Here is a 26,940-nt window from a genome sequence, read left to right on the forward strand (position 1 = left end):
AAATTCACAGTTCCTGATACACTCACTGTGTTTTTCCTCCCCTTGTCAATGAACATACCTTCCTCACAGAATAGACTTCTCTCTACCTTTAGCTTACAGAATTCCATTTTTCAATATGCATTCTTTTTGGGAAGACTGATTCACTCAACAAACAGGTATCTTTCCCCTATTACTTTCCTGTGACATTGATTTTATATCCCCCCCTCCTGACAGTTTTCACTTATCTAACATCTTGTAAACGTATGAATACCTTCTCTCTGCCTGATGGTAGAGGCCTCAGAGGCAGGAGGTGTATCCTGCGTCATACCCATCACACAGCCTTGCATTCACAGGCTCTCGATTGATTTAGATGGAGTGAAATATGATTGTTGGGCAAGTCAATAAATAATAATCTATCAGAATCTTGAATAAGAATGTTGTCACCATAAAAAAGTTGAATCATAACCAGAAGCATTTTTAGTAAAATGTTGAAATTTTGCTAAACTCTGTGTCCTATTGGAAACTTTGGCATGCAGAATAAATTTTATTAAATTGGGAGGATATTTTCTGGTGTTAAGTTTTTAATTAGAAAAATTATATTTTTGGAACTGTTCTACATTAATGCAGTGCATGACTAATTGAAGCTACTTTTTTCCTCTGTCAAATTATTTTTGTGTTTGTTCTTCTAGGCTACTAGTCAGTGCTTCCCAAGATGGAAAATTAATTATTTGGGATAGCTATACAACAAATAAGGTAGGATTTCTTAATTATTCTCCTTAACCTTTTATTTGGTCTAGGGTCCAACAGTTCTTTCCTTTATTATTTCAAACTTTAATTTCCTTCACAGATAAACTGATTCCATTTATTTTAATCTAGATTGTCTCTTAGGGCTTAGTGTTTGCTTTTAATATTAACCCCTTTTATGTTCTCAAGGACAGATGTAGGACTATTATTCAGTGTGCTTTAGTTGTCTTATATATTGTATTCTAATATTAGAAAAGTGCACCAGTTTTACATACTCATGATTTATTATTTTTTAAAGTTTTATTTAATTTCTGCACTCAATGTGGGGCTCCAACTCATGATCTTGAGATCATGAGTCACATGCTCTTCTGACTGAGTCAGCAAGGCGCCCCTATAAATGACTTTTCTTAAATTTCCCATGTGCTAATGTGGCAGCAACCCTGAGATTTTTATTTCTGTTGTAACTAAGCCTGAATGCTTCTCTGAGGCTTTTCTCTGGTCCACTCTAGGCATTGATTTGGGTTTCTGGATTGCTTAGGAGATGCAGTAGATTGGAGGCAAATTCCAGCTTTTTCCCCATCTCTTGGAGAAACCCAGTGGGTTCTCCTAATGTGTCTACTGCAAAGAATCCTTGATGTAAAGGTGTTGAGTGGTAGCAGAAAAGCTTCAAGAAAACTTACACACATCAAATATTTTTTAGGTTCTGTGTGTACTTATATCACTATTTTTATTAAAGATTTAAAAGTACTGTTTTGTGAATTAAACAATAACTTCAACCTGGTTGAGATTTATTTATAACAGTTTTTATATTAATTGGTTTTCAAACATATTTTCCTAAAACAAAAATAGTTTTAAAAATATTTTAGGTTTAGGGACACTTGAGTGGCTCAGCAGTTGATCCTCCACCTTTGGCTCAGGGTGTAATCCCAGTCTGGGGATCGAGTACCACTTCGGGCTCCCTGCATGGAGCCTGCTTCTCTCTCTGCCTGTGTCTCTGCCTCTCTCTCTCTGTGTCTCATGAATAAATAAATAAAATCTTCAAAAAATATATTTTAGGTTTAAGTGAGAGCATAATAGTAACAACGTATATGTTGATTCTCTGGACCATTCAGCCTTGACTTTTCCACCTACTAGCAAATGATTGGTATTGAGTAAGGCACAGAGTGGTGTGGGCAGATCAGTACAAACTATGACCATTTTTAAAATTTGAGTGCAGAGTATATATCCTATTAGAGGGACGCAGTGCCATCTCTTCATGGAAGAACCATTTTATTTTTTTATTTTTATGGAAGAACCATTTTAATTGGCTCTGACACTTGCCTTGTTTGGTATTAGAGGAAATTCCTCCTTTGAGTGCTATTACCAAAACAAAGGATTTTATTAAATTCTTAAACATTTTGCACTTAATATTTTGGATGGATATATTAGCATTGAAACATCCTACATCCTTCTCCTAAAATAATTTCTGAAAAGGAAAACTTAAATCCAAATGAATTGGTGACACATGCTAACATGCCTATTATTTTTTTCTGTGTAATTATAAGTATTTTATTTTTCATTGTTCACTTAAACCGTTGCATTTTAAATTTAGCTTATTTTTAGTTAGATGCATTTAATTTTTAGTAATGCTTGCTTCATTGTAAATAGATTTGAAAAATGAAAAAAAGATTTGAAAAATGGACTGTTTTTTACAATATTAGTAATAGTTTTTGCATGTTATTTGTTGTACAGATGCATGCTATTCCTTTGAGGTCTTCCTGGGTAATGACCTGTGCCTATGCTCCCTCTGGTAATTACGTGGCATGTGGAGGGCTGGACAACATCTGCTCTATATATAACTTAAAAACCAGAGAGGGAAACGTGAGAGTGAGTCGGGAGTTACCAGGTCACACAGGTGAGCTCCACAAAATACTGTCCTTTCTAACTAAATATGAGGACTCCTGAGTGAGCCAACCAATGAGAGCAAGGGATGAACTGTGCTCAACTGTTAAAGCTTGAGTATTAATCAAGTGAGTAGAAATGGCTATGAATCTGGGATGCACCAACTTTGTAGTTCTACAAATGATGACTGTAACTTTATTTTTATTTAAAAAATAGCACTGTTTTGTAAAAAAAAAAAAAAACAGATTGATTACAAAATATTCAAACAATAATAATAATTTTAAAAAGCAAATACAGAAGCACCGGGGTGGCTCAGTCAGTTAAGTGTCTGACTCTTGATTTCAGTTCAGGTCTCTATCTTGGGATCATGAGTTCAGGCCCCATGTTGGGTTCCATGCCCAGCATGAAGCCTACTTTAAAAAGAAAGCAAATAGAATTTTCTGTTTTCTCTGCAACCATATAACAATTATGGGATTTTGGCATCTGTACTTAGTAATTGAAAGTATGTATTAGGTTCATAGTAGGAAACACTTCATAAATGTGGTAGTGCATTGCTTGATTTGCCAGTATGCGCACCATAGTGTGTACACAATAGTATAGTATTTGGTTAGCAGTGTTAGTAAGGAATTTATTGCCACTCATCAAGTTTCTAACTCTCTGAATTCTTGGTAGTACTATTTGATCATGCTTTTTTACAAAAATCTCTAATGTCCTTGTCCTGCCATTTCCGTATTTTGAGACACTGGTGAATTCTGAGCTTTCAGGGAACACCTTTTCTATGAAGCCTTTACCAAGGTGGTTGTAATTTCTCACAGTATTATTAAAGGATTTCCAGTGTACTGAGCCCAGTCTGCCATAGATGATAGAGATTTGTGTAATGGAATCTGTTTCAGGTCCTGCTACCTGTAGCAGGTAGAAGCGACTGTGTCTTAAGTTTGTCATTTTCAGGGTGTCCAACACGACACCGTTGACAGTAAATACCTGAGAGTTGATAAAATTTAGTTGCAGACAGCATAGAACTTGAAGTAATTAAAAGTAGAGCTAGACATTATAGTAACAAAACTTTGTTGCCACGTATTGTGCTGTTAAAAATGCATATTACTATTTCACATGGTAATGGAGTTACTCAGTCAGTGATAACCTAAATGTGTTGCTCTGTGCTGCAGGCTACTTGTCCTGCTGTCGTTTTTTAGATGACAGCCAAATTGTTACCAGTTCAGGAGACACAACTTGGTAAGTGTGGCCCACAGGAACACTGATTTGGGGATTGAGGGTGGTAGTAGGAACTAACATAAAAGACGTTATAGTCATCATTTTAATATATGTTTAATTATAGTGCTTTATGGGACATCGAAACTGCTCAGCAGACCACCACTTTCACTGGGCATTCTGGAGATGTGATGAGTCTCTCTCTGAGTCCTGACATGAGGACATTTGTTTCTGGTGCTTGTGATGCCTCTTCAAAATTATGGGATATTCGAGATGGAATGTGCAGACAGTCTTTCACTGGACACGTGTCAGATATTAATGCTGTCAGTGTAAGTAAATCGCATTTCTAAGGAAAATTTATTATGCATACAAACTGTTGAGATCTATAACCTGATTTTAACCCCAAAAACTCCAAACAGGTAACCGCAAATAGATTAAGCCAAGTAAGTACTCAGTATATGAGAATGAACTGGTCGTATGAAATATAATTGTCCCAGGTAGATCAAGTGCTAAACTGTACAGGAACAACTAGGATTTCCAAAAGTACTGTGAATGCAAGTGCTTATGTGTATCAGACACTCCTAATTTTGTGAGAAGTGTGTTTAAGGAAAAAATTGGTTACTCTTTATTCACATATTGAAAGCCATTTTTTATAATTTTGTTAAACATCTGAGAAAGTAAATACTGTTACCGCCTGCCCCCGCCTATTATCAGACCAGCCTGGTTAGAAGAATAGAGATTTAAAGCAGGTTAACCTTGTCTTTTCCATCTCTCATTTTATCACCTTTATCAGGTTGGTGGTATTCTCTTTTCCTAATTTGCTTACATTTTGTCAGGGATGAGTGGAGTTAAATGCTTTTTTCTCTTCATCTATTGAGGTGATCATGTGATTTGTTTTTTTAGTCTGTTAAATGGTGAATTCACGTTGATTTTTTTTTCCCCCAAATATTACCCCAACCCTGTGTTTCTGGGACAAACCACACTCGGTCATCTTGCATAATTGTTTTTAAATATTAGTTCATTTGATTTATAAAAGTTTTGCAACCGTGTTCATAAAAGTTGTTATATTTTTCCTTTCTTGAAATGATTTTTCTGGTTTGTTATTTAGACCAGTGCTGGCCTTGTAGGCAAAGTTGGGGAGCATCCCTCCTCTTCTGTTTTCTGGGACAGTTTGTGTAGGATTGGTATTATTTCTTCCTTAAATGTTTGGTTGGACTTCTCTGTGAAAGCTCTTTAGCCAAGGAGTTTTCTTTGTGAGAAGAGATTTATCTACAGATTTAATGTCTTATTTAGATATAGGCCTGTTTAGATTACCCATTGAGTCCTAACCCCCCACTACGTCAGCATGTGACCTTATTTGAAAATAGGATCGTTGGAGATGTCATCAGCTGTGTCATACCCAGATTGGAGATCCGTCATATGACTAGTATCCTTAGAAAAGGGGGAAATCTACAAACCAACAGGCAGAGGAGGTAAGCAGTGTGAAGAGTCACAGGGAGAAGACTGATACATACAGCTCTTAGACACCTTGACTTCAAGCTTCCAGCCTCCAGAATTGTGTGACCTTAAATCTCTGCTGTGTACACCATCCAGTTTGTGGTGCTTTGTTAGATAGATGGCATTTACATTTGGTAGAGGTTTATCTGTTTATCTTCTCAACCATCTTTTGGTTGGGGGACAATTTGCTCTGTTTTAATGTTTTATTTAATTGATTTTTTACTGCGATTATTTCTTTGCTGTGAGGTTGGTTTCATTTTCTTTTTTTTTTCTTTTTTCTTTTTTTTCTTTTTTTTTCTTTTTTTTTTAAATTTTTTTTAATTTTATTTATTTATGATAGGCACACAGAGAGAGAGAGAGGCAGAGACATAGGCAGAGGGAGAAGCAGGCTCCATGCACCGCGAGCCCGACGTGGGATTCGATCCCGGGTCTCCAGGATCGCGCCCTGGGCCAAAGGCAGGCGCCAAACCGCTGCGCCACCCAGGGATCCCTCATTTTCTTTTTTTTTTTAATAGTTCATCTTCTCATGATGAACAAATAACTTCAGTTGTTTTTTTTTTTATTTTTTTAAGGATTTATTTATTTATTCATTCATGATAGACAGAGAGAGAGAGAGGCAGAGACACAACACAGGCAGGGGGAGAAGCAGGCTTCATGCCGGGAGCCCGACATGGGACTCAATCCTGGGACTCCAGGATCCCGCCCTGGGCTAAAGGCAGGTGCCAAACCGCTGAGCCACCCAGGGATCCCCTCATTTTCTTTTTCTAGGTATGTAAGGCAGAAGTTGATCCCACTGATTTGAAAACAATTTTTTTCTTTTTTAATATTGAAGCTTAAAGTGATTCATTTCTAAACATTGCTTTTGGTGCATTCCACAGATTTGAATGCACTGTGTTTTCATTTTCATTTAGTTAAAAATTCTTTAAAAATATTTTTGATCTTGGGCAGCCTGGGTGGCTCAGCGGTTTGGCACCGCCTTCAGCCCAGGGTGTGATCCTGGAGACCCAGAATCAAGTCCCACATTGGGCTCCCTGCATGGAGCCTGCTTCTCCCTCTGCCTGTGTCTCTGCCTCTCTCTCTCTCTCTCTCTCTCTCTCTCTCTATTTCTCATGAATAAATAAAATCTTTTTAAAAAATAATATTTTTTATCTCTTTGACCCTTGAGTTTTTTTAATTTTATTTTATTATTATTTTTATTTATTTATTTTTTAAATATTTTCTTAATTTATTCATGAGAGACACGGAGAGAGAGAGAGGCAGAGACACAGGCAGAGGGAGAAGCAGGCCCCACGCGGGGAACCCTACGTGGGACTCGATCCTGGGCCTCCAGGATCACACCCAAACCGCTGAGCCACCCAGGCTGCCCTTGAGTTTTTTTAGAAAGGTGTTATATAGTTCTCAAATATTTGGAGATTTTCTAGATATTTTTATTTTTGTTAGTTTTTAATTTCATTTTATTATGGTCCAAGGATATACTTTGTATGATTTATAGGATTCTAAAGTTCTTGAGACTTGTTTTATGGTCCATAATACAGTCTGACCTGGTCATTTTCTGCACTCGAAAAGAATCTATTCTGCTGTTACTGGATGGAGAGTTCCACAGATAACAGTTATCTCAGGTTGGTTAATAGTATTATTCAGGTCTTCTAGATCCTTCCTGATCCTTGTCAGTTCTGTTCTTGAGAAAGGGCTTTTGAAATCTCTAATTGTGTAGTGCAGTTTTCCTTGCAATTTATTAGTTTTTGCCTCAATGAGTATTTGAAAGCATAAACCTTTAGGATTGTTCTGTTCTCTTGGTCAGTTGATTTCGTTATCATTACAAAATGTCCCTCTTTATCCCTGGTATTTGCTCTGAAATTTTTGTCTGATATTGATAGAACTACCCCAGTTTTCTTTCATTAGTCTAAGCATGGGTGTTCTCTTTTTCCTTGCTTTTACTTGCTAATTATATTTTTATATCAAAGTGATTTTCTTATAGAGCAGTAGTTGGGTCTAAAGAATCCTATTTTAGGGCACCTCTGTGGCTTGGTCAGTTAAGCATCTGTGTTGGGCTCAGGTCAGGCTCCCTGCTCTGCAGAGTCTGTTTCTCCCTCTGCCCCCACCCCTCTGGCATGTGCTTGCTTGCTCACTCTTTTTTTTTTTTTTTAAGATTTTATTTATTTATTCATAAGAGATAGAGGCAGAGATACAGGCTGAGGGAGAAGCAGGCTCCATGCAGAGAGCCCTATGTGGGACTCCATCCTGGGTCTCCAGGATCACGCCCTGGGCTGAAGGCAGCATTAAACCGCTGAGCCACCCAGGCTGCCCCTCACTCACTCTCTCAAACAAATAAATCTTAAATAAATAAATAGAATCCTATTTCTGCTTTTTATTGTTTAGATCATTTACATTTTATGTGATTATTGTATTGACATGATTAGGTTTAAACTTTTTTTTTTTTTAATTTATTTATGATAGTCACAGAGAGAGAGAGAGAGAGAGAGAGAGAGAGGGGGCAGAGACACAGGCAGAGGGAGAAGCAGGCTCCATGCACCGGGAGCCCGACGTGGGACTCGATCCCGGGTCTCCAGGATCGCGCCCTGGGCCAAAGGCAGGCGCTGAACCTCTGTGCCACCCAGGGATCCCAACATGATTAGGTTTAAATCTACCATCTCGCTCTTTGCCTTTTGTCCTGTTCTTTGTTTTTCTTTTTCTGCCTTCTTTTGAGTTTAAAAAAAAAATAAAAAGGGGGACACCTGAGTGGCTCAGTGGTTGAGCATCTGCCTTTGGCTCAGGGTGTGATCCCAGCATCCTGGGATCGAGTCCCACATCAGGCTCCCTGCGTGGAGCCTGCTTCTCCCTCTGTCTGTGTCTCTGCCTCTCTCTATCTCTCTGTGTCTCTCATGAATAAATAAATAAAATCTTAAAAAAAAAAAAAGAATTTTTTAATTTCCTTCTTAGTTTTTAGCAAGATTTTTGTTGGTTTTGGGGGTTTGTTTTGTTTGTAGTTGCAGAGAATTTGTAGTATACATCTATAGTTTATGGCAGTCTACTTTTAAGTGATCTTATACCAGTTTTACATACACATAAGACCTTTTACCTGTATTCTCCCATTTCTCCTGTCCCAGCCTTTAGGCAATTGTTGTCATACATTTTACTTTTATATGTCTTAAACCCTACAACACATTGGTATTATTTTTGCTTTCAAGAGCGGATGCTCTGGGATGCCTGGCTGCCTTAAGTCAGTTAAGCATCTGCCTCTGGCTCAGGTCATGATCCCAAGGTCCTGGGATCAAGCTCCATGGGTTGCTCCCTGCTCAGTGGGAAGTATTCTTTCTCCACCCCTCCTGTTGGTTCATTCTTTCTCTCTCTCAAAATTTTTTAAAAAAGGAGCTGATGCCTTTTAGGGAGATTTAAAAAATAAAGTCTTTTTGTTTACTAACATAGTTACTTACCATTTTCTGTGCTTCTCATTCTTTTGTTTATAGATTCAGATTTTCATCCATTTTTCTTCTTGAAGGGCTTCCTTTAGTGTTTCTTATAGTGCAAATCTGTTAAGGTCCTTCAGCTTTTCTGTATGCAAAATATCCTATTTTGCCTTCATTTTTGAAAAAAATGTTCACTTCTTTTTCTTCTGTTGATACTTTAAAGATGTTATTCCAATGTCTTCTGCTTTATGTTGATACTGATGGGAAATGTGCTGTCATGCTTATATTTGTTCTCTACACAGTGGGTCCTTTGTTTTCCTTTGGCTACCTTAAATATTTTCTGTTTTGTTGTTGTTGTTGTTGTTGTTTGTTTTTAAAAGGAATGCTCAGATTTCCTCCTCCTCCTCCTTTTTTTTTTTTCCTTAAAGATCTTATTCATTTATTTCAGAGAGAATACAGGTTGACCCAGGGGGATGGCAGAGGAGCAGAGGGGGAGGGAGAGAATCTCAAGCAGACTCTGGGCTGGGTGCAGAGCCTGATGTGGGGCTCGATCCCACAACCCCAAGACCATGATCTGAGCTGAAATTGAGAGGGGCAGCTGAACTGACTGAGCCACCCAGGTGCTCTCTTTGTTTTTAAGCAACTTGATTATGATGTCTTTGTATAATTTTCTTCATATTTCTTGTGTCTGGATCTGTGGATTATAGCTTTCATCCCATTTGGAAAATTTTCAGCCATTATCAGTAAAGTATATTTGTGTCTGTTCTCTTGTGGTTATTCCAAATGCATGTATATTAAGATGCTTGAAGTGTTCCCACAGTTCACTCATGCTGTGTTCATTTTATTTTCCAGTTTTGTTTTCTCACTGTATTTCACTCTAGATAGTTTCTGTTGATATGTCTTCCAGCTCACTACACTTCTTCTACAATGTCTGATCTGCCATTAAACCCATAGAGTGTACTTTTTAATCTTAGACATTGCTGTTGTTCTTCTGTTAATTCTGTTATCTGTGACATTGCTGGGGTTTGTGTCAGGTGAGTAATTTTTTTTTCCCCACCTAATTATAGGTCATATTTTCTTGCTTTTGCATGTCTGGTTTTCATTAGATGTGATGCCAGACATTGTAAATTTTACCTTGTTGGGTGCTGGATAATTTTGTATTTAGATAAATACTATTTAGCTTTGTTCTAGGGCATAGTTATTTGGAAATCATTTGATCCTATCAGGTCTTACATTTCAGTTTTTTTTTTAAGATTTTATTTATTTATTCATGAGAGACACAGAGTGAGAGTGAGAGCGTGAGAGAGAGATAGAGACACAGGCAGAGGGAGAAGCAGGCTCCAGGCAGGGAGCCTGATGTGGGACTCCATCCCCCCATCTCCAGGATCATGCCCTGGACTGAAGGTGGCGCTAAACCACTGACCCACTCGGGCTGCCCACATTTCAGTTTTGTTAGGTGGGACCAGAGCAGCACTTTGTGTATGCTTAAATTTGTCCCACCAGTGAGGGAAAACCTTATGATCTCTCTTCCCAGTGAATTGTGAGGTTCTCCTTCTTGCCACAAGGCACAGGCATTATTCCTGGCCCTGGGTGAACATCAGGTTTGTTTCCTGTTATCTTTAATGGGAAATTATTCTGCTTGAATAGTTTCCTTAAACACCTGTGATCAGGGATCCCTGGGTGGCGCAGCGGTTTAGCGCCTGTCTTTGGCCCAGGGCGCGATCCTGGAGACCCGGGATCGAATCCCACGTCGGGCTCCCGGTGCATGGAGCCTGCTTCTCCCTCTGCCTGTGTCTCTGCCTCTCTCGCTCTCTCTGTGTGACTATCATAAATAAATAAAAAAAATTAAAAACAAAAACAAAAAAACACCTGTGATCAGTACTCATCTGAATACTTGACTGGCCCCTTATCATCTCCTGACTTTTCTGTCTACTAAGTGTTGTCCTCTCTGGTGCTCTCTGGTGAACTCTAGCTGCCTTGGACTCCCTGGATTCTTAGCTGTCTCCTCAACTCTGAGATACCAATGGATTCCATCTGGGTTGCCCTTCCCAGCACCGTGACCTGTAAAGGTCCAGGGAGGAAGGTGGTGACAATTACGTGGCTTACCTCATTTGTGCCTTGTTTCTCAGGGACCAGTCTCCTTTGATTGATATCCGGTGTCTTTAGAACCATGTTTCAGATATTTTGTCTAATTAATTAATTTATCAGCATGGGATAAATGTAATCACTGTTTACTCCCTTTTGGCTGAAAGCAGAAGGATATCAAAGAAATAATTTTTTAAAAAAGAACTGAAGAGGGATCCCTGGGTGGCGCAGCGGTTTGGCGCCTGTCTTTGGCCCAGGGCGCGATCCTGGAGACCCGGGATCGAATCCCACATCGGGCTCCCGGTGCATGGAGCCTGCTTCTCCCTCTGCCTGTGTCTCTGCCTCTCTCTCTCTCTCTCTCTCTGTGACTATCATAAATAAAAAAATAATAATAAAAAAAAATAAAAAAAAAATAAAAAAAGAACTGAAGAGTGAAAACAAAAGGGCTTCCCCAGTATTTTTTTTTTTGCTTCCCCAGTATTTAAAAGTAATTTAAAAAGACCAACAGACATCCTTTTGAATTTAAGATATCAAGACATAAGGAAAAACAATTCTAGAAATATTCAAAATGAAAAGTAGGTTACCTAGATACAAAAGGTCAAAAAAAAAAAAAAAAGGCTAGCCTCACACTTTTGCATAACAGACAGGGCTGGAAAGCTTCTGAACAATACCCACTTAGTGTTGAGGGAGAAATACTGTGACCCAAGAATTTTAATTATCAGAGGTCATATTTTTTGATGGGGAGGGAAAATTCCAGTAAATATAACATAGGATAAGAGATTAAGACCACATATAATAACTTAAGACAATAAATGTAAATGGTCGCCACTATTAAAAGTTACATCATTAGTCAAACTGTTATGTTGTTTACAAGAGCTTCATCTCAAGCTAAATGGCCCAGGAAAGCTAACAGTAAAAATGAAAGAATGGGCAAACGATAAACTTAAAAGAAATCTATAGTAATATTACTATATTTCTATGAGTCGAAGTACCAAAAGCCATCAAGGAGGAGACTTTCATATACACCTTTGAGGTATTGATATCCTAAGTAGGCAAGAAAAAAGATTAAGGATTTGAAAAATGTAGTTTAATGATGTTGATGGAATAAACATTGCATTCTGCACTGTACAGATGTTCTGAAACATAAAAACCAATTGCACAGCAGGCCACTAAAGAAATCATTAATCTGAAGTGAATAGCTCAGGACTTCGGAGGAAAGAACAGTTCACACTGGGAGAGAGAGGAGGGAGCTGGTAAGGAGCAAAGCAGAAATATGGATTGAAGTGAGAGCCTCTACCTGAACCAGCAAGTCCTCCACCATCTACCTTCTGCCCCTTACCTGTAGTCTGTCCAGCTCTTGAGCTGCAGTTCTGACATCCAGAAAGTTGTGAAAAACGTCTTCTCCCCTAAGTGTAGCATAGAGTACTCTGTGGCAGGGAGCTGTTTGTAGTCCTTACTTAGCCCACTTGGTATGACTGTCACTGACCTTGCACTGCTGTGTTTATCACAGCACGCCGCTCCAGGCCCAGTGGAGTTGTAGTTAACACACAGCATATTCCTTTTCTAAAATCTGAATGACTGTAAGTTCTGAAAAACCACCATTCTGAAGGGTTCATATTGGCCTCTTGGGGACTGTGGACCTGTGGTCACCGGTGATCCATGCTGCCTCTCTCTGTGATCTCCCCAGTCCTCACTCCACCTCAGTCACACTGGCCTCCTTGGCTACCCCCAACTGGCACGTTTTCTACCAAGGAAGCTGTCACCCTTACTGCCCCTCCCCCCCCCCAGAAGCCCATTGCTTCACCTCCAGGGTGGCAGGGAAGGGGTGGGGGTGGGGGTGTTCTTTAGTAACTACTTGTCTGTGAAGCCTTCCCTGGACACCCTGAGCTTTTACCCATGCTCCCTTTGCCCTTTTACCAGCCTTATTTTTTTTTTCCTCTCCTTAGTACTTACCATGATCTAACATGCTTATTTCTTCTTTGCTTTTCATGTTTATGGTCTGCTTCACAAGAATATAAGCTCATGGAGACAATAATTTTTGTCAGTTTTGTTGACTTCTGTTGTATAAGCAGACCAGCATTTAGAACTGTGCATGATAGATACAGCAGGTGCTTAATGAATATTTGTTTAGTGAACAAATATAGATTTTATAATGGAGAACTATTAGAGTACTTGAATTTTTAAATTTTCTGAGACTTGATTAAATCTCTGGTAAACTTAAGAAGGATAAATGTAGATACACAAAATTAAGAGTAGGGGTTATATTACTTACAAAAGATTTTTATTAAAGATTTAAAAAATCATTAGAAATATGTAACTTATGGTAATTCTCAGTCAGTTTTCCAAAACTGATTCAGTAAGTGAAAACTTGAATAGCTTGATAGTTTTTTTAAAACTATTTTTAATTAAAATTTCAGAATTATATAGTTTATTGGCAAATTACTCCTACTTTGAAGGAACAGAAATTTCAGCACTATTAAAACTGTTCCTGAACAAAGGAAAAGATTAAGAGTTGCCCAGTTTAGTGTCTCAAACTAGCATTAACCGTTACACCAAAACACAAGAAAGGGTCTCTCTCCAAACTAGATAAAAGCATCTTATAGGGCCCCTGGTTGGTTCAGTGGTTGAGTGTCTACCTTTGGCTCAGGTTGTGGTCCTGGGATCAAGTCCTGAATCGGGCTCCTTGCAGGGAGCCTGCTTCTCCCTCTGCCTGTGTCTCTGCCTTTCTTTCTGTGTGTCTCATGAATAGATAAAATCTTTTTAAATAAGTAAAAATTAAAAGAATAAAATATTTTAAAAAAAGCATCTTTGGACTAATTACAAATCAAATCAACAACATATCAAAGTAAAAAAAAAATCAAGTAAAAATTCTAGGAATGGAAGAATGATTTGATATTAGGAAATCTATTAATAAATTTTACCAAATCATTTTGTCAGTATTTTGGATACTAAAAGATATCTGATAAAAAGCAAACAACCATTTTTAAAAAATGAAAAATTTTTGGTACTAGAAAGCTCTTCTCTGTTATTAAAAAGAAATGCAACTTAAATAAACTGCCAACATCACACACACTTTCCTTTGTATGTTAAATCTGCCAGATGCATTTAAATATTTCCTCTAGTTCTGGGGGCCATCTTAAGCTCCCAGGCAATTAAAACTGGTTCATCATATTGATAAACTGAGCATATATCATACAAACTAGGAAATGTGAAACTTTGAGAGTGAAAGAATGCTGTTACTAATTTTGCCAAGGAGAAGGGCATAAACGGGGAGGATCCTATGCAAAATGGGAGGTCTGGTCTTCCTGTCTCTTGAACATAGACTGTTGGCATGCCATGCCCCGTAGAGTGAGCAGAAGGGGTGCTCTTGATGATTGGGTGTTCTGAGCTGGGAGTCCTTTACTGCACAGTTCTGTTTCGGTCCATGTTAGAGGACAGGTTTAACCCACACATGCTGATCGAGTCTGTAAATGGTATTGCTGGACTTCCTGCAAATAAACAACGGAGTATCTTGCAGGCTGTTAGAACGGAGGATCTTGGTCAGAATCCGTCTCTAAGTAGTCACTAAGGGTTTGGTGAAGCCTCTCACGTGCTTAAGAGAAGGGCCACCTTTATAAACTTTACTGTAGCCTGGGATGACCAATGATTGGATGCTTGGTAGATAGAGGAAATTATGGATAGAAGTTCCCTATTTCCTTTGGGAATTTGAAAAGGAAAAGCAGTTCCTTGTTTTTGATGCGGAAAAAGCATCTCCACTGGGCTTGAACCATCCCTAAAAGCATTAAAGTACCTGTATCTCTGAGAACCTGTTAGCCTGTTATCACTGCCTCCCTCCACTATCATCCTGAGTGTGGGGGCACTTCTTAACAGTGAAAACACTGGAGGCATTCTCATTATATTAGGTAACAAGGTGATAATACCATTACCATTATTTAAATTGTTGTGAAACTTCCAGCTGGTATAGTTGGACCCAAAACTGAAATAAAGGCTGAATTAGAAAGTAGAAAAAAATATTACTTGCAGGTGATATAATCTGGCTGTCTAGATACCATAAAGAGTTTGGTGTATTTTCTGGGTTACAGAAATTACTTTAAAATCAATAACTTTCTTATATACACCAATAATAACCAGGTAGAAAACAGGAAGAAAATCCTCTTGGAAATAGCAACAGAAATTAGGAAAGAGACAAGGAATACATTTAGCAAGAAACACACAGACTCTTTATAAAAAAATTTTTGGAGGGCAGCCCAGGTGGCTCAGTGCTTTAGCACCGCCTTTGGCCCAGAGCCCGATCCTGGAGACCCGGGATCGAGTCCCGCATCGGGCTCCCTGCGTGGAGCCTGCTTCTCCCTCTGCCTGTGTCTCTGCCTCTCTCTCTCTCTCTCTCTCTCTCTCTCTCTGACTATCGTAAATTAAAAAAAAAAAAAAAATCCACGTTGAGTAGTAGTGGCAGATTCTGAGGGAAGGCGACTGGCCCACCACTGAGGCGTGGTTTCCCACTAGCCTGCCTGGGGTGGCTTATGCTCTTTCGTAGAATCTTCATTTCTCATGATGGGGTTCTGGGGGTTCAAGACCGCACATCTAGAAATTCTGTAAAGGGTGATGTTTGATTTAAACCCGCTGATGAACCGCGTGGGGGAGCGGGGCGGAGCCGTGGAGCCTGCAGCCAGCTCGTGGGTCCTAAGCAGCGCCCGAGCCCGGGCCGGGTCCCACCCCCACCCCCACCCGCTCGCCGGCGCCCTGCCCTGCCCTGCCCTGTCCCCGCGCCCGTCCCCGCGCCCGCCCACGGTCTCCGTGCGCTCCGGGGGAGTCACGGCCCGCGCCTTTGCTTTCCAGTTTTTCCCCAACGGATATGCCTTCGCCACCGGCTCCGACGATGCCACGTGCCGCCTCTTCGACCTCCGCGCCGACCAGGAGCTGCTGCTCTACTCCCACGACAACATCATCTGCGGGATCACGTCCGTAGCTTTCTCCAAAAGCGGCCGCCTGCTCCTCGCAGGCTACGACGACTTCAACTGCAACGTGTGGGACACGCTGAAGGGAGATCGCGCAGGTCGGTGAGGACGTCGGCCCTGGGGGTGCAGTGGGGGTGCGCTGGGGGCGCTGGGGGTGCGCTGCGGGGCAAGCAGGAGGAGGTTCTGGCAGCCTGCGGCCCAGCACCCTGGCCCGGCTCATTCGTGCTCCCTGTGGACTTCCCCACTTTGCAAACAGTAACCTCAAGTTCTGTCTGTCCTCGTGTTTGGTAAGTTTTGCTCTAAAGACCAACAGTGAATCAAATTCAGCGTGGTCTTTTCCAAGTTACAGTTTCTTCTAACCTGACCGGAATCACTGTAATTGCTGTGAATCCTCTTCCTTCTGGAGATCTTGCCTGGCCGGTCCGTAGACCCACGGTGGCCTCAGAGCCAAGCTCAGTTCTCCCGTGTAGCTTCCAGAATGTTAGTGAATGCATCAAGTCACACTGGTTACTGCCATCAATAACAACTTACATACATTTGAAGTATTGTTTAGAATCAGTATTATACAGATGAGAATCAAACAGGTACATGGCTTGTACCAAAACAGCAGTCCTCTGGCCCCAGCTCATGTTTTCTGTGCCGAAAAGTAGCTCCTAAGTATTTATTCCGTATCTTTAAATAATACCCCGTGTTGCTGTTGCTTGATTTGTGTATGTGTGTGTGCACGCACACATACATGCACGTATGCACACTCCAACACGGTTTTTAGTATCCACACTGGGGTGCTCTGGGAGGAGTGGTGTTAAAGCTGAACCCTCAACAGAGAATGCCTAGTTTTAAAACAATTCGAATGAGTCATTTTTTTTGAATTTATTATTATTTTTTACTTCTTGGCGTTCTCTTTTGAGGGCTGTCTTCCCACCACAGCCACATCCTTCCCATCTTTCAATGTCTCCCATGTGGAGTGGATTTTATTTAGAACTCAGTCAGTGTTTACATAATTAAGACTTTTTAAAATCAGTATTAGGTGTTTTGCCTGGATTGAATCACTTAGCATCCATAACAAAATGTGTTTGTTTTCCGTATTTTAGCATGTGCTTGAGTTAGTTTTGCTCTCCCTACAGCTGCTTGGTTTCAAGTTGGCTCAACTTGATAGTTTCACAGTAAAATTGAATGACGACTTTGTGAATTGCTAATTCACTTTCCTTTCCAGTGTGACTTGGAGTATTTAGTCACAGTGCTCATTTTTTATTTCAACCCGTAATTGTACATTTGCCTATTGCCAAACATTGCTGTGCTGGAGATACTACAGAGAATATTAATAGTTTTAGACACGGTGAGCTTTTATTTCTGAGGTTGGTTGAAAATGATTTTGCTTCATTATGTACAGCTACTGCAAACTCAGACACAGTTTATTAAAGAAAAAATTCTTGAATTTGATATATTCCAATTTTTCTTGTACATCTTTACATTTCTCATTTTCCTTGCAATTATTTGGGAATGCTCGTTTTTATCCCGTGTGGTGATCTGAATATCAAACGAATTTAATATACAAAACTAAAACTAGAGGAGTTGGATGGTTTCATAAGTTAAATCCAAAACATTTAGTATTTGCAGTTTAACAAAGCACATAAGTTATGTTGGTATTTCTGCAAGGCAAGTAGTGATATCAGGCAACTTCATTCCTACATTCTTATTGTTGTGATGAAAGGCTACTTATCACTCGAAATTTTGTTTTGAAAACAGCATAGAGCACAATGGCAACATCTGGTGGATCATGAACTTATATAAAGTATACATGCATCTGTTTTCCTAGATATAAGATGACTATAAAATATTTCAAGTGATAAGCATGAGCTGACGTCCATGTCAGTGATTCATGTAATGCAAATAATTGTATTTGTGCACACATCCAGCTTACCCCTGGAACCCAGTCTCCCTTTTTAGGTTTTAAATACTCTTCTAGATCTTTTATGCCTATAACTATTCAATTCTGAAAGTTGCCTGCTGTTAACTTTTTCCTAAACTTTTGTTTTTCAGGTGTTCTTGCTGGTCATGACAACCGTGTCAGCTGTTTAGGTGTAACAGATGATGGCATGGCTGTGGCAACAGGCTCTTGGGACAGTTTTCTTAGAATCTGGAATTAATAGTACATGCAGGTTTTCTGTTCTCCATTGCTATCTGGAGAAATCAGTGCTACAGCCTATTGCTGTGAGAAGAAAATTCTACCTTATATTTGCAGGTGAAGATTTTTCTATTGAGATTATTATATACAAAAAGATTTCAGTAAACTACAAAATGGGGGAGGGGGGCGTGGCAGCAAGGGGTGCTTGCTGACATCAAAAGGACCAGTTCATTAATTTGAGGAATTGAGCTAATTTAACCTTGATAAATTCTTGCTTGTACTCAAATTCTTTATTTTCTTTGTATAGGACAGAATGTACACATTATAGCCGGTTATCATGTTTGATTGTGTTTGCATTTTTTAAGAACTACATTTTTAACTTTCTATATGTAAGAAATAACATTTTTCAGTTTTGTAATGGAGGAAGTAAGCACAGTAATAGATGGAAGTGATCCTTTATGTGTGTGTACTTCCGTTTGAAGAAAGTCTCCTTGATTTCTGACCCTTTTAAAAATCTAAAAGAGCTTCTGGTTGGTCAATGTTTAAGAATGCTAGCAGGCCTCAGTACCTCTGAGGGGAGTCCCCTGTTGAGTATCCTTAGTTTCTGGTGCATCCTTTGCCATCCTATGAATTTAAATAAGTGCTCATTTTCAGTCCTTGGAGGAAGAGCTAATCTGAAGGCTAGGGAATCGAGATTTCATTCTGAAATTTTAGACCTAGATAAGAAACTCTTGTATTGTTAGCAGTAATTGCATAAAAATGGTTGACATTCAGAAAATGTGGTTATGATCAAGTGACACTTTGAGTAGCTCTCTGTAAATGATAAGCTATCCTAGTGATTTCATGTTCTAGACATGAGTTCGCAGGGTCCACTCATTATTTCACATTAACATTTGGATTATCCTTGCATCTGAAGAATTTTCTCCAGTGTTCTCGATATACATGTAGATAGGAAATATAATGGTGATGCCATTATGTTGTTGAAAGAGTAAAATCTAACCAGTCACTAGACTTGACTAGTTATAATTGTGTAGCAAGGTAGCTTTATGAATTTGTTCATAGTTTACATCAGTTCAGATTTTGTATTATCTGCAACTTAAATTTTAAAAAGGAAGCATTCAGACTTTGTGTTTTTCTGTAATGTTTCTTCCCTTGGCATAATATGATTTCTAAGTGATTTTGCCTCAAAGAATGCTTATATCCAAGTGATTCCTCTTTAAAGCCAAAAGAAAAATTCCAAGAGCAGTCCTCGAAGGAGTCAGAGGAAAATACTAAGCAATTCCTGTTTGTCAGTGATAATAATGTATCTATTACTAGAATGCCCCTCCCCCCAAATAAAGATACTTTTCCTGTTGTATTTTCTCCTGTAACTAAAGCTAAGTGATTGACAATAGAAGATTGTTAGTCTTGCTTGATGATGAAGTAAGTCATTGGTTACTCTCATATATAGAAGTGCATTGTTTTTGTAATTTAGTGAACTGTGTCTGTTACTGTTGAGATAGGTCTCAACTTTTGATCACATATAACTCTAAATACTCCCCAAATTTTACTTGTGAATTTTCATTTTTATATTGTGAATGTGCTAGTAAGTGCATCAACTATAATGAACTCTGTACCCGTTTTTAAGATCAGCTGATAATAAACGAATACTAAGATAAAGGACCAAAAAAAAAAAGACTATTATAGATGGCAGGCATGAATGTATATTTATAAACACATAAGATTTCTATGAACTTTTTTTTGCAATTAATGTTTGTGGACTTTCATAAAGAAGAGCTCTTTGAGGTAAGCCAAGACTATTTTAAAGAAACTTTAATATTCATTAAATTCAAAGTATTCATTTCCCAAAAAGGTGAGGGTTTGCCGTATAGTTCAGTAGTTCCTGTCACAGTTCCACAGTCCTGCTGAAGCAGCACCTCTGCCATGTGCAAAACAGCCATATGTGTGTGTGTGTACACACACATACACTGTATGTATGAGAATATCTCCTCTGCTTTGAAAGTTACCTAATCACAAGATACTTTTGAGAGGCTGGGACTACAGGAATTCTCTGGTCTTCAGCATGTTGATAGAATGAGTTAATGTTAAAAGTCTTTATAGAGAAGTTTAAGAGCCGTTCCTGTAATTCAGTATGGACTGGACAACTATGAACCAACCACTATGGTGGCTGTTGACACATTATGACCAAATGGTGACCTCATTACCACATTAACTTACTAGCTAAACCTTTGCTCTCTAGTAATAACAGGCTCCAATTGCTAAATATATTTATTGCAGTTTGAGTTCAGCTGATAGTCTTAAGTATTGTGCATAAGACTTGTAACCAGTAAGAGTAATGTAGTAGTACTAGTTTTAAAGAATGTGTATCAAGATTGTTGCATTTATCTGGTGCCTATTTGCTTTTACCTTATAAGAAACATTTAAACATACTATATGCCTCAGCATGTTTGAATCTATAAAGAGTGGGGTGGTTTTTCCTTTTCCCAGATCTGGCAAGAATAAGAGAACATATTCTTCTCTAAAAAGTGGTAGTGACTGCCATGTGGTTCAGCTTTTCATCCCAAAAGCTGATAGCAAGGACCTCTCCACCTTGAGGCAGGCCTCATTTTTGGCAGCTGTATTAAGGTTTAGACTGAATATCGAAGGTCCCTCCCTACCTACTCAGATTTTTCTAGTTGTGATGCCATGGTTCCTAGCACCACATTGAGTTCCATCTTCACAGAGGCAAAAATTTGGGTTTACTATTTCAAGAGTCTAATAGGCCATTTTCCTTATTTTAATGTAGACTCAGCTAAATGGATACTGCACGAGGGATAGTAAACTAGTCTAGACATATAGATGTAGGTGCTTCTGGAATGTGTTAATTAATCTGTTAAGAGAAATGGATCTTGATTTCTCCAGGTGACAATGGAATTTTTATTGCTAAAACATACTGTGCCAATATTATAACTGACTTTCTCCAACACTATTGCGGTCTTAGATTTAATAACTTTAACCTTTTTAAAGTGAAAGCATTCAGGGAAATTTTATGCTTTGATTACTGTTTAATGTTTCACATTTTAAATTACAAGGCAGTTGAATACTTGTGGTTTCTCTTGATGTTTAAACTTAAGGAAACTGATTAAGCAATCTTCTAAATGGGCCTATCATTTTCACAATATTCTCTAGAATCTTTAGGGTAGAAGTCATGCTTAAAAATAGTTGCTTTTAAATCAAGTACTATATTCAGCTTCAAATTTCCCTTTTGCCCTTATGAAAAGCAAAATTTTAAACTCTTACCTCCTGTTAGAAGTTTTTAAACACCCTCAAGGTTAGACCATCTTTCTCGTGAGAAAGAGTAGCACAGTGAAGAAAATTGGCATTTTAAATTAGATTAAGTAGGTGAATTGTTTCAAATTTACTAGTTTTTCTTCCTGTTAGGGTTGCCTTAAATTTTGTGGTATTCTAAAAATATTGGTTATAATAGGTACTCCTTAAAATGGTTTGTAGCTCAATGTCTAAGCTAGCAGTGTATTTTTAAAACATTTTGGTCACAGATTGATGGTACACCTTGTATTTAGCAGATTTGTTTGCATGATGATAAAATTTCCTGAGTCTTTTTTCTTAAATTACTAATCCTATAAAAGTTATAATGCAGCATCATGAAAAAATTGGGTTTCGTGTTTCAACTGGTGTTAAGTGTTCAACAAAATCTTACATATTTATTTTTTAATTAATGGAACTTCAGTGATACTTGGTAGATATTTCAAGCCTTTTGTCTTTTATACAATGGTGCTCTATTCTGTTGTTTTCGAAGAAGCATCTGAACACTTAGATTTGCATATTCTTATCCAAAAGCATCCACAGAAGTGGGTTTTTAAAGCCGATTAAAATGTTTTTCTTCACCTACAGTGGTTTCTATAAACTTGTAGCCAATTGACTCTGAATGTCAGTAGTATGACTGTGGGAAAGGTGAACATAGATTAAAGCTCTTATAAAAGCTTTAAAGCAAACTATGGACTTGTACCGTGACTTAATAGTATTGGTTCTTTCTTGCACAATGATTCATTCCTTTATTTGTACAGTAGCTCTGTGAAATGTTGCTGTGAATTGATATTGTAATCAATAAAGTGCTTTTAACCAGATTTCATGTAGCAGGCTTTAATTTTTAAAATCACATTAAAAATTAAGCCTCAGAAGTAAACATTCTTTACCACTGTGAATGCTGTATCTTCTGTTAAAAGGCTACATTATTTACTGCTTTCGTTTCATCACCACATCCTTGGAGAATGAGGAAACTTCTCTTGGCCAGACGCGTCAGCCAGTCTACCCAAGATAGCTACCACAAACATTAAAACTCACTGTCAGTATAAATGCTACATTTATCAACTATCAGGCAAACATTTTATTTTCACCTTGCATACTTATAAAAACGTAGTTTTGTATAAAGGTTATACAAAGTTATAGTCCTGCAAACTTAATATCCAGGCATCAAGGCTGGGTGTCCTTATTTTAGTGTTCAACATTCATGCATTTTCAAACTTGATCAAGGTGGTGGAACTGCATTCAATTGGTGATGGCAAACTTCCTAGAGATTTACTATGAACCACTATTCCAGTAGTCCACACTTTAGCGAGCATGAGGATCACCTGGAGGGCTTGTTAAATTCAGATGGTTGGTTCCCAAACACTCCTGGATGCAGTGGGTCTTGGTGAGAACCTGCAATATGCACTTGTCAGAAGTTCACAAGTGATGTACAGTTAATCCAGGGACCAGACTTTGACAGCCACTGTACTATTACTAATGAGGTGATACCAAACCACTACACTATTTCAAAAGTTCAAGTGCTTTCATGTAAAGATTAAGGTCTTGAACTTCTAAGTTAGCAGTACCCAGTCTCAGACATTAGTTTCACGTGGCAGTTGCTACCTAATCCCGGTTGTTGGCAGCTTGCACTGTATTTTGGTTATAAAGCAACAAAAGCTACAAACTAGTAGATGGATTTTGATGCTGCATCCTAGTATCTGATCTGCATAAAAATATATTTTTGAAAGGCTTCTGTGACTTAAATGTTTTCTCCTTAAAATATCCTGAAAAAAGTGCTGCACCTGCTGTGGAAAGACTGAGTAGCATCCAGTAGACTTAAATTAAGGCACAAAAAAAGGAAACAGTATTAAGGATAAAAGAGCCTAACGTATTATCCCTCTCTGGAAAAGCAGACACTATGCTTGGCCAAATGCACTAACTCATGCATCTAACAACCACCTAGATGCTGTTACTCTGGTGATCCTCAAGACTACACTTTGTGTAGCAAAGCTCTAGAATACCATTTTTTGGTGTTTCCATATATATTTCAATTAGTTTTTACACAGAAACAGACACAGTACTTGAACTCATGAACATTTTCATTAAGTTAAGAAATACAATATTAACAGTGCCCTGGAAAATTCATACAATTACATAAAAGTAAAAGCCACCTGGGGGGACAATCCAGCAGTATCCTTGGCGAATATCTTCTGAAGAATAGCATTTGTACAAGACCATAACCACCAACAATTCAGAGCACCCATATCTTTGGCTATTTTTGTCAGTTCAAACTTTATTCCTAAAACTGAGCTAGAAAGGTTTCCTTGCTGTAATCATAGCTGAAGCAGAAAATGTTTCTTCAGAAACAGATCAAGCAACTATTTATTCAGACCCAGATACTTTTTTATAAGAGACTTTATAATAACAAATCCTTACACTTTTACATCAGTTTTAATGGGAAAAAAGAGGGAGTAAAAACAGTATATTTATTAGTGGTTTACTTACCAGCCAGGATGGCAAAAGTGATTGCAACTTGCATAAACAATACACTCAAGAACATTCCACTACACTCCTCGATAGAGCAATGAAGTTTATGAAACAAAAACAAATGACTATACTCATTAAGGTAGGCATCAAAAATTAGTTTTGAGAAAAGACGAAAGGAGCATTCTCTAACTCCTGGATGCCAGGAAGCAGAGTTTTTCAGAATCAAAAACAAAGAGAGCCCTAATTAAGAACGAGGCCCCACCCCTCAGGGGTCACATAGTTGGTTCTGTTGCTTTTAACTAATTCATCATTTTTAACACAATTTAGCCTTTGCCCAAGTTTAAAACTAAGAAGATATCATAACACTCTTCAGAAATGCAAACACCCTGAGATAGATCATTACCAGAATCTATACAAGGATTTGCTATTTAGGTACAGTTAGTATAATTCACATTTAAAGTCATTTCATTAAAAAAAAAAAAAAAACTGTCCCAGTCTTCCAAGTTCCATTTTCTCCTATGATGATCACCAAAGCAATCTCTGTTAAGATTTTTCTTCATTGCTTGAATGTAGAAACTGCTTAGTAAAATTCTCCAGCTCATTTTCAAGTTGAACGGCTTTATTTCTAATTTAAAAAAATGAATAAAATTCCAATCTGATTATCATAAAGGCCAATAAAAAAAGGCATTCTATCCAATCTTAAAATCATTAGTCAGCTGGTGCTGCATTTATTTGAAATGAGATTAAGCTATTATCAACCTTCTAAGAATATGTATATATGCTATTATACTCTGCTGTAAACACAGAACCCAATGTCCAGAACTTTAAAAAGGTACATGGGGATAAAACCAAAACCTTAAAAATGAAAATCATAACGGACAATGGAATCCTATTACCTTCTTGGGAGTTATATCCTACATCACACACAGTCATAATTGTCCTTGAATTCCCTTTTAAGTTAAGCATAAAGTATAGAACAACTGGTTTTGTGTATATATAAAGCAGCTGTCAGATGTCAAAGGACCATGGTATTCCAAGAGTTTTTTAACACCAGAATACTTGACAAAGCCAAATACCCTAACAAGAGGAAAACAGGAACAAAGATCATGTCTCCCATTCTCCTACCATGCCAGGGTACACACACATACTTGAATGAGCTTCTATCTTTTCTCTTGGTCTTGTACTGTTGCTGGGTACACATGGCGAGGGTCATATAAGTTAATGTACATACAGACTCCTCTGTATGCTTCTTCAGGCAACTCTCCGGAAGCATTAAGTAAGTGTTTTACCTGAATTGCTGAGCCTAATCTAGTAACAATGGAGTTTCTAAAAATTATGGTATTTATTATTCCTGTTAGACAAAGGATTAGCAGCTCAATACTATTCATACTCAAGTCAGTCCTGCCAAAATCAAAAGGCTAAAGTGCCAATAATATCATTTACATTTTACTCCAACAAGACAAAACACTACTAAAAACAATCTAAGTAAATAATTCTACTAGGTATAATTCCAATATATTTGAAAGGCTGTATTTGAGATGATTTAACTTAAAACATGATAGAATAAATGAAATTTACTTGGGTGTGTTTGTATGGATAAGGAAGTCGGGGTCTAAACAACAGGCAGTCGTCTTTTCCAGACATTATGAAATTGAGGAGTGATGACAATGTCACTGCAGATCAGATTAAGATACCATGGTAGACACCACTTCAGTTGTTTTAGATGTCCCCAAATTTAGCTCACAAGGATAGCCTCTACAATTTGAAGACACTGCAAGCTGCTCTCACATGGGCAACTGCATGTACCACATACCCTAAGGTAAGTAACAGCAGGAATTAATGATGGTTAATGGTACTGGTAGGTGAGCCAGCTAATGGGGCAAAAGCTGAAAGTTAGGACCTACCGAAGTAGTCACGTCATGGTGACACTTCTGGTCAGGTCCCCAAAGGCAAACTTTACTTAGACCCCACAGAATCCATAATAAATCCTACTATACCAGAACTGCATGTATTAGGATATCTTGTTTTACTTACATTGCTTTAAATTTAAGCATACCCAACAGTCCCTCAGTGAAAATGGAAGTTAAGGGTCTTGAATTCAGGGGACTAAAAACTTGCACTTTTGCCCCCAAAAGTGGCTCAGCTGGTTGAGTGTCTGACTCTTGGTTTTGACTCAGGTGACCTCATGGGTCCTGGGACTGAGCCCCACATCAGGCTCTGCGCTTGGTGGACTCTGCTTGAAGATTCTTGCTCTCTGCCCTTCCCTCAACTCACACAAGTGTGCAAACGCATGCCCTCTAAAATAAATCTTAAAAAAAAAAAAAAAAACCTCACACTTTTAATTAAAAACTTCTGCTCTGAAAAGGAACTAATATGGCTTAATAGACTTTTAGATAAAAATCTGAAAGATTCCTTTTACTCTTTTAGATTTGCTTTTATTTGTTGAAATTAGCTTTCATTGAAAATGAAAAACTTTCAGAATTAAATATGAAAAATAATTTAAGCCGACGCAGAAAGTTTTAATACAAATTCACAAGTAATGTTACATAATTATATTCAGGTAATGAGACCAATAAATATTCATATTATTGAGAAAAAAGGTTCAAATACCTTAAGAACTTTGAATTGTTTTGTATTTTCTCCAGTTGATCTATTTCTTTGGATAATCTAGCAATTTCTTCTTCCAGATGTCTTTGTGTAATATCAACTTGTTGGCAAAGGCGAGCGAAAGTGGTTGCCATTTCCCTTAAAATAAAAAATTATTTTTTTCAGCAGTCATGAATGTCTTTTAAAATAAAAGAAGCTTTAATTTAAAGCTTATATAGAAAGACTGCAAGTTTAAAGTATACCTAAAACAAGATATCAAAGAATATTACTATTAAGGAGGGTATGGCACTTGTAGGCTTAACAGCACTTTGGGCTTAATTTCATCTGGCCTTAAGACAAATGCTCAACAGGCAGTATCAACCTCTAGAATATGGTTGTGAATATGACTAAGCTATAAAAAGGCAGAAGTTGGGTGTATTTCTTCAGAAGCACAGTAAGGCTTACATGTCCCTTGCCTATAGAAATAACAATTACTGAGAACAGGTGAGAAAACTTCATGAGCTTATGTGACTCAGATGAAAAATACTTTAAATCACAGTAATACTGAACCATGTTTCTACAACCAAACCAATTTGTGTGCCAGTTAATATATTAGCTTTGGTCAACATGTTATTTTTGCAACTGGGAGCATGCCTGATATAGATGTTTACCTCTGGAATATTTATGATTAACTGACATT

At 38.1% G+C, this 26,940-nt stretch overlaps 2 protein-coding genes across 4 annotated transcripts in view; one reads left to right on the top strand and one right to left on the bottom strand.

The window, feature by feature from the left end:
• GNB4 (G protein subunit beta 4) overlaps positions 1-22,006 on the top strand; it is a 57,921-nt gene extending 35,915 nt beyond the window's left edge. For both annotated transcript variants that reach the window (XM_041731542.1, XM_041731543.1), the window contains exons 5-10: positions 669-732; positions 2,455-2,617; positions 3,771-3,837; positions 3,941-4,142; positions 15,639-15,855; positions 17,798-22,006. In XM_041731542.1, the coding sequence (XP_041587476.1) occupies positions 669-732; positions 2,455-2,617; positions 3,771-3,837; positions 3,941-4,142; positions 15,639-15,855; positions 17,798-17,904 (820 nt within the window). In that variant the 3' untranslated portion in view covers positions 17,905-22,006. The remainder of the gene's footprint in view (positions 1-668; positions 733-2,454; positions 2,618-3,770; positions 3,838-3,940; positions 4,143-15,638; positions 15,856-17,797) is intronic.
• A 232-nt stretch (positions 22,007-22,238) lies between these two features.
• The window catches only part of MFN1 (mitofusin 1), a 32,018-nt gene continuing 27,316 nt past the window's right edge, over positions 22,239-26,940 (bottom strand). For both annotated transcript variants that reach the window (XM_041731540.1, XM_041731541.1), the window contains exons 17-18: positions 26,265-26,399; positions 22,239-24,279 (exon numbers count right to left, since the gene is read on the bottom strand). In XM_041731540.1, the coding sequence (XP_041587474.1) occupies positions 24,198-24,279; positions 26,265-26,399 (217 nt within the window). In that variant the 3' untranslated portion in view covers positions 22,239-24,197. The remainder of the gene's footprint in view (positions 24,280-26,264; positions 26,400-26,940) is intronic.

The sequence above is a fragment of the Vulpes lagopus genome, chromosome 17, assembly GCF_018345385.1.
Source record: "Vulpes lagopus strain Blue_001 chromosome 17, ASM1834538v1, whole genome shotgun sequence".
Taxonomy (NCBI): Eukaryota; Metazoa; Chordata; class Mammalia; order Carnivora; family Canidae; genus Vulpes; species Vulpes lagopus.